Source organism: Empidonax traillii, unplaced genomic scaffold, assembly GCF_003031625.1.
Source record: "Empidonax traillii isolate 1590-97213 ecotype Southwest subspecies unplaced genomic scaffold, ASM303162v1 scaffold701:size746704, whole genome shotgun sequence".
Classification (NCBI taxonomy): Eukaryota; Metazoa; Chordata; class Aves; order Passeriformes; family Tyrannidae; genus Empidonax; species Empidonax traillii.
This window is the reverse complement of record NW_020955894.1, coordinates 121598-135593: the sequence shown is the minus strand read 5'-3', so window position 1 is coordinate 135593 and position 13996 is coordinate 121598. Positions and strand designations below refer to the sequence as shown.

General features: G+C 42.7%; 1 protein-coding gene across 1 annotated transcript in view; it reads right to left on the bottom strand.

Moving 5' to 3' along the window:
- KCNH5 (potassium voltage-gated channel subfamily H member 5) overlaps positions 1-13996 on the bottom strand; it is a gene marked incomplete at its 5' end in the record, with an annotated part of 146196 nt that overhangs the window by 20877 nt on the left and 111323 nt on the right. Inside the window, one exon of the mRNA XM_027900044.1 lies at positions 8171-8367. Coding sequence (XP_027755845.1) covers positions 8171-8367 — 197 coding nt within the window. The remainder of the gene's footprint in view (positions 1-8170; positions 8368-13996) is intronic.

The following is a 13996-nucleotide window of genomic DNA, read 5'->3' as shown; positions in this document are numbered from 1 at the left end:
CTCTTTCCCCACTTTCCATGCAAATCCTGCCTGCCCGATGGTAAAAGCATTCTTAACTGGAAATCAAAAATGAAATGGCAATGTTGCTTCCCATTGCGCCACGCACATTCCCTCCTCTTCCTTTGCAGCTGGAAGAGACTAAAAGCATCTATTTTAATCAATGAGGGGAGGTGAACACAAACTGTTTATTTTTTTAATATTTACAAGATTAAAAATAGCAAACCTTTGATTTATTTTTTTTATCATCAGTCATGTCCTGTGCAATCAACGCTGCCTTGAACTGATCTTAGCAGGCAGCCTGCAGAAGGCTTTCTGAGTCAACTAAGGAGAATCTTTTAATTATGACAGCTTTCTAAATAAGAAAATGGTATCAATTCGCAAAAAGCACATTAGCAAATCATCATCCATCTGGATCTTCCCTCTAGCACAGCCAGTTCACATTTTTGTTTTCCTATGGATGCTGCCCATCCCTGACATTCCTGTTTAATGATCCTTCCACACACAAATAAATCACTGAGATTGCACTGCTTGCCCAAAGAAGAGGTGCTCATACCTTTCACTGGGGTAGATCAGCAGAGTGCCTTTTGTAAGAGATGCTGAGTCCCTGCATGCAGAAAGAATCACACCAGTACACATTATTTTTTTCTGCAGCCACACCATGCTGTTCTGAGATCCCTGAACAGGAAGTATGCTAAATTGCATTTCTCAAGAGAAAACAGCAGACAAACAACGTACAATGTCCTTTTGATTTAGGTTTAGACAGGGAAGTTACACATCCAGAAAAAAATTAAGTCGACCTCTGTAATGCTAATGCCAAAGGATCATCAGAATTGGGCTCAGCCCTGCTTTTAACAGAGTTGGTGATTTGTCTCTTGCCCCCACAGAAGCATGGTCAGGATGCCTGAGAACGGTATTTAACTCAGAGATTATATTCAGAATAGAATAGTGGCCTGCTGGTACCCTGTGGGATTAATGTGGCTCTGAAACACTATTCAAGATAATGGTGCATTGGCTGATCTCTGCATCTGCCTGCAGTCTGAAGGCAGAATGTGTTAATCCAGGCTGTGCCATGAAAACATACTACCCAAAGACCCTGGGATAAACAGTGCCCTGGTTTTTAGGTGAGTATTTAAACACTCAGTAAGATACTCAAGTCCTTGAGGAAAGGAGAGGACAGGACAGGACGGGACAGGAGAAAGAGATCTACAATCATCAACTAATTCAACTGCCTGACTACTTCTGGGCTGACCATGAGTTACAGCATGTTGTTAAGGGCAATATCCAAATGCCTCAAACTCTTATAGGGTGGGGACATCGACCATCTCTCTAAGAAGTTTGTTCCAGTGTTTGACCATCCTCTCAGCAAAGAAATGCTTCCTAATGTCCAGTGTAAACCCTTCCTGGAGCAGCTCTGAACTATCCCCACATGCCTTGTCCGTGGATCCCAGGGGGGAAGAGGTCAGCACCTCTCTCAGGCAGCTGTAGAGAGCAATGACGTCACCCCTCAACCTCCTTTTCTTCTAACTAGACAAGCCCAAAGTCCTCAGCTGCTCCTCAGAGGACGCTCCTTCCAGCCCTTTCACCAGCTTTGTTGCCCTTCTCTGGATGCATTCAAGAGATTTCAGGCTTATCAACAACTTCTGCACTTATCCAGGAGCAGGGTCACAACCAAGGAAGCCCACCATGCTTGTCAAAGGAGAAAAGAAAACCCACCGTGCTCCCTCTGCGCCTCCAGAGAGCGGATTCAGTTGTGCAATTGCTCCTGTACCCCTTATTTCCCACAGTCAGTATGACCTGAAGAGTGCCCGGAAGAGACCACTGTACAGGAGATGATGAAGTGGCAAAAGGAAGGGGAAGGGAGGGAGGCACACAAGAAAGAGTCAGGCTCACAGCCACCAAAGCAAGAAAGCAAACCCACAGACAGCCCTCACAGCACTGGCTCTGCTCAGACAGCTACCCCATGCCGTCTGGCAGGGAGGCACCAAGGGGTGAAGTTACTGCTGCTGCAGCTTTCCCTCTGAATTTTTATGCTGCTCTTCCACCTAGCAAAAAGTCATGCAGAGTCCTCCAAGGACTGACTTCCTTGCTTTGAATGCCTTAAACTCAAATCCCTGAAGAGGAGCAAAGACACAAAGAATTGCCCAGGGGAGCAGCAGATGGGAGGGAAGAGCTGCAGAAAAAACTCTAGCCTCAGATCTGTAATCCTCACTGGGAAGAATTCGTGGGTCTCCCAATGGCAGAAGGTGGAGCATGGACTGTGCTGGGCTCTCTGTAACCACATAGATACAAATACACAAGGAATTGCTCCATTATCTGTACTGATAAATTCCTCATATGGGTTTGGCCCAGATCCCTTAGCAGTTTCTCAAAAAAATTTCCAGCCCTGGATCACTAATCAGCAATTTGGACATGGTCACATCGATCATTTGAAGGCTTGAACTGGGCTCTTCTGACCCATGTACATTCAATATACAAGCCTAGACATCATCAGAGGTGGTATTAGATATAAACCAGTGAAACAGTCCTTTAGGAAATATTGCAATTGAATAATAACATATCTGGAGATAGATGTGAATGCAATAAAGCTAAACAATAAAAATCAAAAAAAAAAAAATTGTCCAAAGTGAAAGTTTTTCAAGCGTAATGGTGGCTGCAGCATCTGCTAAGACGAGAACAAAATAAAACCCAACTGACTGTGTAGGGTATAACTTATTTGCTCTCTAATCATGCTAAACAATCACTAATGATAAACTATGACTATAGGACCTAATAACAGATGGAAAAAGGTTGAAAATGGATGATGAATCTGCCAGTGAAGATGGATCACTGGGCAGAGGAGGTGCTCAGCACATCCTGCTCCGGTTACCGCCCCAGTTTTCTGAGGGTAACTAGAGCTGCCCAAGGACGATGCTCTGATCCCTTTCCATGACTGATCGGGACTGAGTGTGAGCACCAGCTGGTGAAGTGCAAACAGCTCTGAACTAAGCTGTGTAATCGTGAGTGGCTTAATTCAAAGTTCAAAACCCGTGAAAGTCCTCAGGTTCATCAGAACTCGTGTGACCTTCCGGAGCAAGGGCTGATACACCAAGCAATACTTTTTTCTGCATCAAAACAGTCACTAATAGAGCACACCATTGGGAGGGTCTTAAAAATGAAAACAGGGATCTTGAATGGACCTTAGTACAACCTTCATTTTTAGGAGACGTGAATGCAGAATTAAAGTAAATTAAAGAATTAAAAATTAAAGTAAAGCTTTTCTAAAAGCTACGTGACACAGAAATGACGAGTGGTTCAGTCAAGAAACCACATGCAATGCATTAAAATCTCAAGCAAGAATGGGAAGGAAATCTGAAAAGAAACTATTCTAATCTGAAATAAAAAGGAAAATAGGACATGCGTGTTAACACAGTCTGGTGGCCTAACCTGCTAAAAAGCCTCATAGGTTCAGTGTGCTGGAGGAATTAGATAACATCAGTTGCTCTCAGTGTTGTCCCTGGCTTTAAGAGCATCATAGGGAAAAAAACTGAGCCTCTTCGAATGGGATTTCACTGCCTTAAAGGCACTCATTTCTCCTCACATCTCCTTGGCTCATTCTCCAGCACACCTTCCAGGAGCAAATGCACCAGAGGTCAGATACGAACAACTGTCCTCTTCCCAGGCTGCTCCTGACTCATTCCTTTAACACAGCTCATTTTACCCATGGTGGAAAACAGCAAGATGTGACTGTGTGCCTTAAAAGCGGTGTGGGAAATCTTTGCTGTGCTGAAGCACAGGAGAATTTTAGCTGTGATTTCAGGAGGGACAAAATTTCAGTTGGATTTTTCCTTGCTGTTTAGTGGAGGCAGTACATCATCTGGTGCAAATGGAAGTAATGATGAGAAAAGTTAAAAAAAAAAAAAACCTCTCAAAAATATTTCAGCTGAACACTTGTTTTCTGTGGGAGCGCATTTGAGAGCTTGATATAGGCCTTCCTTCCTGAATTCTGACCATCAATAAAATGTATATTTATTTATTTATATGGGTCTGAGCCTGTAGAAGCCTAGAAGATAAGGGAATTAATGTGTATGTCTCAAACACCAATTTTTGGATAGCTGTGGAGCCAACGAAAGACTGTTGGTAATGACTCACTGAAAAAGAACAGGATGTGGCTGGAGCAGAGGGCCATACAAAGGTAGGGCAGCACTTCTCCAGGGCAAACTTCCTCATTCTGGAGATCAGCATGACACAGTCCAGTGCAAGTGCAGTGCAAGTGAGGCTGAAAAGCAGGCATGGACTGCAGCAGGGGATCAAGAACTCCCAAAGCCCCCAGAGCCCTGCAACCTATTTCCAGAAAGGTCTAGGAGAACAGACTGCACATGATAACTAATTTGCATAAAAATGAGAAACAGGTGGGGAAAACCTATCTATGAACAGGTACCTCCAAGAGGCCTGGGCACAAGTGCACCTCGTGACCCAGTTGGATCAACACTGGAGCCACACCTGATATCCTTCCTCCCTCCCTCCCTCCCTCCCTTCCATCTTTCTTTTGCCCCCTCATTAATTCATCTCTCTCTCTTCCCTTTCACCCCATCCCTTTATCCAAAACCCACTGCCACATGCTTATACTAGGAGATCAGGGACTAACTTATACCAATTTCCGTGCCAAGTGTGTAATTTACTAAATAAAACTTTGCAAGCTTTTGCAGCCCCTCTGACTTTTGTCGTTCCTTTCGACCACAAGCATCTATGAATCTTGGGTGCTCCTTCCCCGTCAGGCTGGGATGCCACAGAGCCTCCTAGAGATCAGTCTTGACTCTCCTCCTCGCGCCAAGCTCCACGGCTCAAGCTTTCAGAGGCCACCCTCCAGCTGTGTGAAATCTTGAAAGGCGCTTAATGAATTAGACATTATTAATATGCTCTTCCAGCATCAGAAGGCAGCAATTAACTCTTTGAAGACTCGTCCCAAACACTGCTTTATAACTTTCAGTACTCAGAGGCAGCTATGTGATCTCATTGTGATTTCAAAGGATATCTTTCCAGAATAATTATTTTCCTTGTGTGGTAGAAAAAAGAAAAAGAAAAAAAAAAAAAAAGAAGAAAAAAAAAAAAAAAAGAAGAAGTGCAAAGTCCTGGTTCTGCCTCGGAGTGTGCATCAGTGATGTTAGATGTGCCGTAAAGATTTCAGAGCACGGAACATGATATGCTGCAATACTTTAGCTGAGCAGATGCCTTAAGGAGGTCATTCAACATGCCAGGCTGTAAATATTACTTGGGAGTGAGAAAACATTATTTTCCCACTTCAACAAGACTTTCGCTGTCATGTGGAAATAACCTTTTGTGCTCGGTACTATTATTAATTTATTAGCCTTTTGAATGTCTAAAGGTTTTGCAGTCTATGGACTACTTCAAAGTGCTGGCTGAGGGACAGGGCAGCACAAACACGTGTGTGTGCACTCAAATCCACACGTGTGTTTCAAAGAACAGACCTGACAAAAGAACGCTTCTGCCTATACACTTCTGACAGTGAGGACAGCCACTTCCTTGCACACAGAACCACAAAGGAGTGTATTTATGTTATAATTAGATGTCAAACCTTGTGAGCGATGACTATGCAGAAAAAGTGCTAAGCATATATTTCTATTGAAATCAATCAAAGGAGACAATGATTTTCTTTCCATTTAGATTGCGTGACAGCAGCACAAACTGCTGCAGTACAGTGCAGCTGTCAAGCCCCGTCTCAGCGCCTGAACAACTGCTTTCTGCTCTCCTGAAGGAACTGTCCTGGATGGAACCGCTTTTCCTCAGAGATGAGCTCACCGTCAAAATGCTTCTGTGCCCAACAGGGAATCATCTATTCTTTCAGCAGATAGGGGGTTTGAAACAATCCCCTGAATAACTTTATGTAACAGGACTTAGATTGTGTCCCTGGTGCTGAACGTAGCAGGATCTGTTTTGTGCCTAGGAACAAAACACAGAATTTCTGCAAGGCGGGCTCTGGATCAGCACATCGTACTGCAGTGTCAGGAGTAAGACTCCTCCAAACAAGTAGTTATTGACTAAAAGTGTAGAAGACAGGTGGAGTTCATCTGATGTCCCTAAGTATTTAAAAGTTAGTGATCATGGATTCTCTCAAAATCAGAAAGGGATGTTTTTCCCATTCCAGACTGGGCACTGAAGAGGGGCAAGATGATTGCCTTCTAGAAGAACCATTCCATGGACTATGAAGGTGATTGGTGACTACCTTGGACATTATCACCCAACTTTTAATTAAATGAATTCCACTCTTCATGTACTCCACTGACACAACCTTTCTTTGACTCTTCTTTCGCTCTCACATAATGCCCATACATGCTCCCAGACAACATTTCCTTTGTTTCTTCAAAATCTAACATTCCCTTAGGAATGTTCTTCCTTCTTACTTGGAGTCAGTGTCCCCATGGCAAAGTCCACATACCTATCACTGAGCTAGGGAGCAGGTATTTGTACTGAGAACTTGAGTTTCGTGAATTTTTCCACGTGGGTGACTCCCTATGCCAAGGCCCTTCAGGGAAACCAATTTTCCTTAAAAAAGGTGTGTGAGAGAGAAGAAAATTCATGAAGACTCAGCCAGAGGGCTATTCCCTATATGCATCCATGGACTACAGAGTTGAACTCCAGCACACTGCCCTGTCAGGAAAAGACGTGTCCGTGTTTTGCTCAGGAAGCAAACTGAAGTGACAGGTTCACGGTTTTAAGAAGGAAAGAATACACTTTGGTACAATGTATGTGGCATTATCTTGTCCCATGAAATCACCATCAGCAACGCCTGAGCAGAATTGTCATGGCAGGGCTGTAGTTGGTGGCACGTGAGATGGCAAGGGGGGGTTTGCTAAAGTTAAGGCTTGGAGCACTTCTTATCAACAGAGAAGTGATAAGCTAGAAACCCCGAGCCAGCTTTCAAGCCCCAAAGCCCTCCTTCAGGTCTGAAGTGGAGTTAACAACCTTAAAGTCAGAGGTAAGCTGACAAGCTGGAACCAAACCTGATTATAACTCAGCTCTTTCAGGCTCCAGCACAGACAGAGGGGGACTGAAATCCCATTCCATCTGCTTTTTGCCATGGGTATTTTGTGCCATATTTGGGATATTAATGAGCACATGGAATTCACTAGAAATTAAACCTCCTCTGAAAGCAGCATTTGCATGACGCTCCAGTGGCTAGAGAGAAACTAGACTTAAAAAAGTAAAAATCTAGTTGTGCTGAACTCCTGTTACTGCAGAGGCTGAAATTGTCTTGTGAAAAACTCGGGTACCCTTGGAAAGTTATCAGGTGAGATGCCCAAGGTACAGCAGCAGAAAAATGTGCTTCAGCAGCTAGAGGATCACAGTAATACTCAGTAATCTATAAATCATTGTTATGAGATTTCTCTATGCAAATGAAATTTATATAACCCTCATCAATCATAAAAAAATCATAAAGATGAAATTTTGCAGCCGCTATGCGAATTAAAGAATCCCTTCCTTAACCTGTTTTCAAGATTTGTCCTTATAGCTAATTAATTTTTAGATGGAGTGTTCTTTGAAAGAACTAATGGATAGTGAGCATTACTGATTGATTATAAAACAAGCAGGAGGGTTTAAGAAGTGAGCTGTGAATGTAAAATCACTACCAAGCTTTATTAACCTTGCCATATTAAAATTCTGGACTATGTGACTGCAAGAAGCAGGTATTAATACAGTACTTTTGATGAGTGTGTTTTATTTATTTAACATCCATTAATTTCTCTTATGTGCCATACAGATCCGTCAGACTGTCCTCTGAACTGTATCTTAGCAGATGAAAGACTAATTCCTCATCTTAAGAAATCCAGAATCTGGATTCTGGGATTCCATAAAACATAACTTTATAAATTTACGCAGTGGGAAAAAAAAAACAAAAAAGCCAACAAAATGAAAACCAACAACTACGAAAAAAAAGGCAAAGAAATGTAATTCATGTATCATCCTGCTAGGGCTGCTCTTTCAGAGCTGCAAATCTACGGGTAACTTTTATTGAGCCATCATTACAAGCAGTGACAGCAGTTACTGAAAGGCCAGTCAATCTGCGATGACCTTAAAACATCACGAGTGAATCGGGGGTTGTTAAACACTGCAAACAGTCTGCAAGAGCATGCAGACAGTGAGAGAAAGGGGAGCACAGGAGCTGTTGCCTTACCCGCTTCCTCAGATTGCAGGTGAGCGTGAGGTTCCTCGAGAAGGAGTTTGCAAAAGCGGTGTAAAAGTCCAACACTTTAAGCAAGGCTTCTCGCTTGATAATATGCAGGTCGCAGTACGTCAGAGCCCGTACGTTGGCACACGCGTGGGCCAGGCTGGTTTCCTTCCAGAAGATATCGCCAAACACATCACCTTTACCTGAAAAACAGCAGGGCAAATTTGTTATAGTGTAGAGCTTAGGCAGTGCTCTTCAGCACATAAATGATTTCTTCCCAAACAGCCTTGCACTTCCAATTAATCTAAACTAAGCCCCCAACTGTGAAAACTAATAAGGGTGAAAGTTTTAGAAGTATCTAAGGTACTTGAGTATCCTTAACAGTAGCGCCAGGTTTTTCAGGTATTTATAGATTACCCTGTGAAGTGTCACAGAGCATAAGAACCAGATTGTAAAGGCCCCCTTGTAGCAGATGATGCAAGTAATGGATTTCTCAAAGGCTCGCAAATATAATGAGCACTTAACTAATGTTCAGGTGATTGAACATTTCAGGTGTCTATTCCCCAGTGATTTAAGCAGTCCCACTCTTCCAAAAACCCTCTGACATCCAGGTTCCTACATCTTCATGGCTTTGCAGTGGGGTACAGGAGCCAGCTTCCTGGGCCCCAGGACATTATAAAGGATGTTTAAACATTTCTAATTCATTGTAAGTGGCAACACTCCTTCTGAAAAACCCATCAAAAACCTCACTGACACTTTCAAACCTTAAATAGCCAGCTCTAAATCTTAAAAACATCCAGAAGTCTAGTTCTAAACCCAAAGTCATCCATTTAAGTAGAAGTTTAGAATTAAGTCTGTATTCCACTGTTTGCTGAGTAAGAAGGGGCTTGACACTTTAGACATCCACACATATAAATACCTTCAACCAGCTGGGAAAATTACACCTGAAGGCCACTTCTGCATTGGCAGGCAGTGTAGCAGAACAACTGATGCTGAGGACTTGCACATTTTGAAGACTTGGGACTAGCTTCAGTCCAGTCCCACAGACAGAGGAGCTCCAAGGGCTCGAAGTGCATGAGATGTGCTCTAACACACCTTGGTGTCCTTTTCTCTGCAAGGAATCCGTACACCCACACACCTGTGCTAGACACTGAAGCTGGATAAGTCAGGAGCATGAGGACACTGGATTCAAAATCACACTTCTGACCCAACAAAAACACCAGCATGAGAGCAGACTGGCCAGGTTTGGACTCTGTGGTTTTTCCAAGAAGAGGAAGTGGCAGCAACAGAAGCATTCAAAAACTGCCTCTTGCTATGTGGCCATGCAAGGGCTGGGCAAGGGCCATGGTGTGTGGTTTGTGGCTGACATCTCAAATTCTGAAGCAGAAACCATGGTACAAAGGGTATTTTCTGTTTCAAGACCCCAAAGACATCCCTGCTCTTTATTTTAGCAGTTATTAAAAGGAAACTTAAATCAGTCAGTCAGTGGCTATTGATTCCAGGTACCTCAAGCAGGCCCTTGGTGAAGGTTAGTGATGGTATAGTTTTGGGATAAAAAGGTAACACGTTTTAATATTTCATCTTTTAAAAACTTGTAACATTTCACTCAACTTTATTGTGGGAACCAGAGTGCTAATTTATCCAACATTATTACTTCTGGGGGTCAGAGGCTCTATTTCTCTATTTCCATTTCTGCTTTAGGTATTGTATCCAGTAAAACATATCTAACATTTGTCAGGCAGAGTGAAATAAATTGTTCCAGTCCTTCTTCATTTCCCTGTTTTCATTTTCTAGCAAAAGTCTCTATAGAAGAATCATCCCTTAGAAAGGTTATAAAGGCATCTCATTGCACTGCTTTTAATTCCACATATTTTGATGTAATTATAATTAACTACAACACCTAACACAGCTGGTATAATTTATAAAACAAGTTGCTTTAAAATGTTTTCCTTAATACAGAGCATTTTCTTGTAACATTATAATTTATCCGATGCACTGTTTTGAATTTACCGTTTTCAGTTTATTACCCTTGTCTATACCCACCGTTCAAAACCCAATTTACAGACATACTGAGCACAGTTACATAATTTATAGAAAACAGACCATTTCTGAAATACACAAAATTGCTTAATGGATTTGCTCTCTGAGGTGGACACGGGACTTAACTGAGTCCTGCTTTTGGTGGCTGCAGAGTGCAGTTTAAAAGACAGAATTCTACAAAAGGGGCTATTGTGGTTTTTCCTCTGAAATGTGAGTGAGCCACTTGTTTTCTTTTCAAAGTGAAGGTAACAGTTCATTTTGGTCAAGAGGTTAAAAGCAGGGGATGTTCAGTCCAGAACTCTGCACGATGGTGCCTTACAGAATCTGTAACCAAACCATGGATTAATGAAACCATTATTCATACACTTGAGAAGATCTCATTGTCTTCTTCTCAGTTCTGTGGGGCAGGGACTGCACTGGCTCCCTCAGAAAGGGTGGGACATGATGAACTGAACTTACTGACTCTTCCATGAGCCATCTCCCACTGGATTTGAATGGTGAAACTCCAAACTCCTCTTACACTGTTGTTTATACACTTTAGGAAGTATAAAATCTTGGAAGCTTTTAAGGGTTCTTGAATTTGACATTTCCCCACACAAGTCCAAGCCTTATTTGCTGGTTATAAATGCGCTAAGGAATGTAGTGAATGAAAACAAAACCTACCAGATCCTCCAAAACAACGTGTCTTTTTACATAAATACAGAGATTAATGTACTCTACTTCATCCCTATTAAATGTAGTTCACTGCATAGAGAGTGGTAATTATTCACTCAGGACAAGATTAGATGTCAGGAAGAAATTCTTTACTCAGTGGGTGGTGTGGCACTGGAGCAGGATGCCCAGAGAAGTTGTGGATACCCAACCCCTGGAAGTTTTCAAGGCCAGGCTGGATGGGGCTTTGAGCAACCTGATTCTAAGGCTAATTTTACAAATTGCAACTAAATAAAAATGAAACTTTCAGAGTTGCGACAGAAAATTTAACTGGTAGGTCTGACACAGCAGTTACTCAAAGACACATATATTTATTGTTCACCTGCAGGAAATGTGCAGACCCCCAGGGAAAGCCCCTCTGGGGCAGGGCTGGGAATACAGAGGCACTGGGGCTGATGCAGCCTGCATAATTCCCAAAGACTCTCTCTGGAGATTTATTGAGGCCTCAGCAGGTTAACTCCCAAACCTGCATGGTCCTTAGTCCTGAGCACTCCTACTATACCTTCCAACTGAAAGCAAAGCTCTGGGAAATCCTCCTGCCCCTGCTCTCCCAGTGCCCAAAGCATTGCTGAAAAAAGGAATGCCCTAAATCAGAGTGGGAACTGCTTGCATGTATTTTCCACTTGGTATGAGGAAAGGGAGGAAGAGAGTCAGTATTTGGACACTGCTGGATTAAAGCTGGCAGAAACACGGGTGTAAGGATAGAATCACAGAATCAAATAATCCTTTGGGTTGTAAAAGACCTCTAAGATCATCAAACCCAACCATTGACCCAGCACCGTCAAATCCACCACTAAACCATGCCCCTGTCACATCTATAGAATTACAGAATCATTTGGGTTGGAAAAGACCCCCAAGATCATAAAAACTTGGATTTGGGAACTGAAAGAACCATGGAAAACAGGAGGACATGCGTAGGGTGTTGGTGACAGGCATTATTTTTGCTGCAATAGGTACACTGCTATAATTTTAAATACAGTGTACTATGTATGCATGCCTGTACATAAAATATACATATATATATTCATTCATATTTGTGTAAATATGTTTAGAGGCAATCATATGGTATTTAACTATATAATAAGTCATGATATTTCTATGCACTATCTTCTGTATTTTAATAACTGTTCCAAATAGATCAGGGAGGGAGATTGGGGGCAGATACTCTCCACTTGCACCAACTGGCACTTGCCAATTTGTCAGACAGCAGCTCGTGCCTGGACCTTTCAGGCAGAAAAATTTATACAGGCCTTATGAAACTCCCCAGGAGACTGCAGATGGAATGAAAAAGTAATGGTAATGGCCAGTCTCTTCGCGAACGAAGAACCGGGGAAGGTCTTTCCACCTTCCAGCCTGCGCATTGGATTTTTTAGGTGAGACACAGTGTGCGCGGAACTGAGCCCACCCTTTAATCCTGAGGTTCATCTGCTGGGGCCAAGCACGCTTGGACGGTGGCAGCGAGGTCCTTCAGGACGTAGATGGATTGCCTTTACGGGCTAACGAGCTCCATCTGCCCGGGGAGGGGCCCCGACCGGGAATCGAACCCGGGTCTCTGCAGTGACAGTGCAGTGTCTTTTCCCCTGGACAAAAAAGTACTTGGAGAGGAAAGACTCTTGCTAAACAGCATCTCAGAACCCACAAACATATATATATATAAATATATATAAAGACAAAATTTATCCTCCTTCAGATGGGAAAAGAAACTGAGCTAATAAATATCCTAGTAAGAGCTTGATGGGTCCTTTGGAATAAAGTTTTGGCAGTCAGTTAAAGAATAAATTCTTGGTGGGAAATAGCACTGGGTAAAAATCCATACATAGGACCAAAACTTCTTCTTAAGGTGATGAGGTGTTTTTCTGTGCAGCCTTAGCTAATAGACCAGCTAGCCTTTCCCACATTTTAAAACATCTCCAAAGTCCCATCAGTCACACTAGCAAAAGCTGGACATGATGAATAATGCTGCTTTCCATCACAGTACACTGAAATCTTATGTTGCTTACAAAAAGCAAAGGCTGAAGTTGTTTCTCAATCAGTAAAACTGTATCATGTAGAGAAAGTGTTCATCTAATCAGTTCAACTCCCAATAACTATGAAGTGATGACAGCATGCACACAAGTGGAGATCAGTGACCAAATACCATGTTCGTGCAGCCATAATTACATATACTGATATCAATATTCCCACAAGTACATTTGTGTCTATCTATCTGCAGTGGAACCTCTGGCTGCAGAACAGATGTGCCTCAAATTGATGTAGACAACCTGTGAGCAGGGAGAGAATCAGCTCCTGTTATTCAGAGGAGCACACAGCTCTATGATGGTTCAGGGATTAGGCAGGTTCTGCAGCTCCTTATCATGGGACATTGGAGTTGGTTGCACAGGTTTAAAAAATTGGGATATAAAAAATTGCGGGATGTATTCATGGAATAAAATCCATCTGTGCTATTAAACACTAAAGATTTCCCTCTGGGTGAAATAAAATTGAATTATAATTCAATGGAGGGTTGGAGAATATTCTGGGGAAGCACCACTGTTTCCTTACTTCACGTTCCTACTTTCTCCTGCATATCTGCTATTGACCATTTTGGAGACAGGCTACTGGGCTGCCTGGATTTCTGGACTCAGCTGATACAGTTGGTTCTGCCTAAAGAGGGGATCTGGAGAAGATGGGGGTGATTCATTATTGCAAATTCATCAGGTGCACTCGCCATCTGGGACATCATCGCTTCCTGTAAGCACAGCCATGACGTGCAGAGATGACACTACACTGCGAGAGAGGTCTCCTTGCCCCTGTGAATGTTTTATCCTCAATTTCGGTCTTTTCCTGGGGCATCCAGAAGGGTCACAACTCCCCTGGAGATCAGATCAGAGCTGGTCCCTGAGCAGTGTGAAAATCCAGCTCCAGGACTGCACATGAACATGTGAAAGGGCAGAATGCTGTGAGAAAAAAAGCATTTCTAGCATCTGAAGGACTGCCAAAATAGCCAGTATAGAAACACTAACGAGAGGCTGTGCCAAAGATCCAAGTCCACGCTGGCAAAGGTATTTTGCATCATTTAACACAGTGCAACCTTCCACATCT